Source organism: Nothoprocta perdicaria, unplaced genomic scaffold (genome assembly GCF_003342845.1).
Source record: "Nothoprocta perdicaria isolate Ctin4 unplaced genomic scaffold, notPer1 scaffold_214, whole genome shotgun sequence".
NCBI classification, from domain to species: domain Eukaryota; kingdom Metazoa; phylum Chordata; class Aves; order Tinamiformes; family Tinamidae; genus Nothoprocta; species Nothoprocta perdicaria.
In genome coordinates this window covers 297,430-299,956 of record NW_020455360.1, presented here as the reverse complement: position 1 = coordinate 299,956, position 2,527 = coordinate 297,430, and the positions used below count along the sequence as shown (strand labels likewise).

At 54.8% G+C, this 2,527-nt stretch overlaps 1 protein-coding gene across 1 annotated transcript in view; it reads left to right on the top strand.

Annotated features, from left to right (window-relative positions):
* Positions 1-2,371: 2,371 nt before the first annotated feature.
* Positions 2,372-2,527, top strand: part of USP3 (ubiquitin specific peptidase 3) — a 36,073-nt gene continuing 35,917 nt past the window's right edge. Inside the window, exon 1 of the mRNA XM_026038633.1 lies at positions 2,372-2,462. Within this exon, the coding sequence (XP_025894418.1) occupies positions 2,372-2,462 (91 nt within the window). The remainder of the gene's footprint in view (positions 2,463-2,527) is intronic.

The window sequence follows — 2,527 nt, the reverse complement described above, 5'->3', positions numbered from 1 at the left end:
GATGAGCCTTATGTGCAGGATTTACCACAGCTATCAACTCAATTAGCCTGCTCTGAGGAAGGATGGGAGCAAGAAATGGGACTCTAGTTCCAAATCAAGTGGTTTGTTCTCATGAAATCTTATTCAGAAGGCAAACAGAAAAGGAAAATTGTGAACTGAACACTTCATCATCAATATCCAGAGCTCTTACTCCAGTTTTCCTTTGCATTCAACATGTATTCCCCAGTGCAAGTCACTTAAAACTACCCTCCTTCTAGCAGTGCTTTTGAGATCCAGATGCCTGTAGAACTGGCTACTGGTTATTTTTCAATAGGCAAATAGGTTGCATTACRAATATATTTATTCTTCTTCAGAAATCTCCTTGAAGRCAATTTYATACATGCAGTAGCTCCTGTGCACYGTGGCTTTCAGATAGATGGGAATATCCTTAAGTATTTATCTTGGCAATTAAGGCAAAAGAAAGAAAAAGAGCACCACTTCTGCTGTAGGCATTACAGATAAAATGGAGATACATGCAAATACCTGGCAAAGTTACACTGTTTAAAGTGCTTTACTGAATGGATGTCAAGATGCATATGAAAGGAGGACTCAAGCTCCATTTATTATCCTCCGTAAGAACAAGGTGTCACCATGCATAGGGATTTTAGCTCCTAAGTGTGAAATATTAAGTGTCTTTCAAGCCAAGAGCTGCTGTGCAGAGCGGAGCTCTGTAGTCCCCACCATCTCCCTGCAGTCCCCACCATCTCCCTGCGATTTCCCCCTGCCTTGTGCTCTTTTCTTATGGAGATCTTTGTAGCTCCACAGCACAAGGGAAGGAAGATTTTCCTTTGTGCATCGCACTGCAAGCTGAGGAGTCACCTCCTAAAGTTCAGGTCATAGATGATGGTCAAAGGGCTCTTAAATTAAAAAAAAAATGTGTTTTTTTCTCTAAAAAGTTTGTAGCCTTCTGGAATAGGAAATCGTAGAGAATGTGGAAGACAATCCTTATATCTGTAAACTTTTTTGTGGCCGTCTCTCCAGTTCCCTATGCCCATTACAGCTTTGCTGCCGTGGATGCCCATCTTTGGAACCTTTCTTTTCAGAACTAGCGGCACTCTCACTTATTCATCCTATTTTCCTGTTAAATCCACTGGTTCATGGGGAAACGAGACGAAATATGAGGTCACAGCCTAGCCCCCTGTGCGTGATTCCTGCCCCGGATTTTGGCTTGGCCTGGGACAAAAGAAAGGCCGTTTGGAAATCCTGTTCCCTTTCCCTCGCCAAAGGAAGGGCGCAATTTTCTACTCGGATTGTGCAACAGGCCCAGCCGTGTTGTCACTTCTTGTTAATGCCATCGTTGCCCTCATCATGGTTTGGATGGTTCCAGTTCAGCGCAGGCCTGCCTAGAAGTGCTCGAACAGGGCACTGGGAGCGAGGAACCAGTGGAAAACTCCTTCCCAGGAGCAAGGAGCCTGCARAAACTTCCGTTTTGGAGAAGTCCCGTTGACCCTATCAGCCCACGGGTGCAGTTGTGCTGCTTTTTGGCAACGTCTGGGAGCAGCGGCGGGTGGTTTTCTCAGACAACCGGCTCTTCTGCACCCCTCCACGAGAGGAAATTAATACCGGGATTATCTTCTCTGCAGCTGACCCAGCTTTGCCTTGGGCTTGTTACGTGGTGCCGCTCCACGCGGGTTCCCACCAGCCACTTGCCTCCTCCGGAAWACATAAAAAGCAGCGCAAATGCAAGCGGCTGGGAGAAGGGAGGCATCCCAGGGGCCAAACCCGTCCGGAACGTGGCTCGTGGAAGCRCAAACCGGTGCGCGTGGCACAAAACGCCTGAAATATTGTAGCCCAACTGTTAAAATGCCAAAAACCGTATCCCAAAGAGCTTTCGGTTGGTGATTCAAAGTACAAACGGGTAAATTTGCCCGTTTCTCTCGTTCTTGGGGCGGCCGGGAGGGAGCTCGGCCCGCGGCTGCTCCGGCTCCGAGCCGCGGCCCCGGCGCTGCCGGCGGCAGCGAAACCCGGCGCGGAGCCGCGCGGACGGGAGGCCGCGGAAGGGCGGGGCGGCATCGCGGCAGCGGGCGGTTGGGCCGCCCCGCCCCGCCCAGCGTGACGGCGCGCGCGGCCGCCCGCAAGGCGCGGCGCGCGGATCGGCGGACGGGAAGGCGGCTGCCCGCAAAGCCCGGCGAGCGGCAGAAGGAGGAGGAGGACGGGCAGGAGGGCGGCGGGAGCCGCGTGGGCGCGGACGGGAGGGCGGCTGCCCGCAAAGCCCGGCGCGCGGATCGCGCGGATCCCGCCGTTGGCCCTAAGATGGCTGTTGTGCGCGGGGCGCCGCTGCTGTAGCGCCGCGAGGAGCCGCCCGCCCGCCCGCCCTCCCGGCGCTGCCGCCATGGAGTGTCCGCACCTCGGCTCCAGCGTCTGCATCGCCCCCGACTCGGCCAAGTTCCCGCAGGGCTCGCCCTCCTCGTGGTGCTGCAGCGGTGAGTGCGGCCTGCGCGGCGCCGGCCCGGCCGGGGGAGAGCGGCTCCCGGCCGCTCCTTTGTTC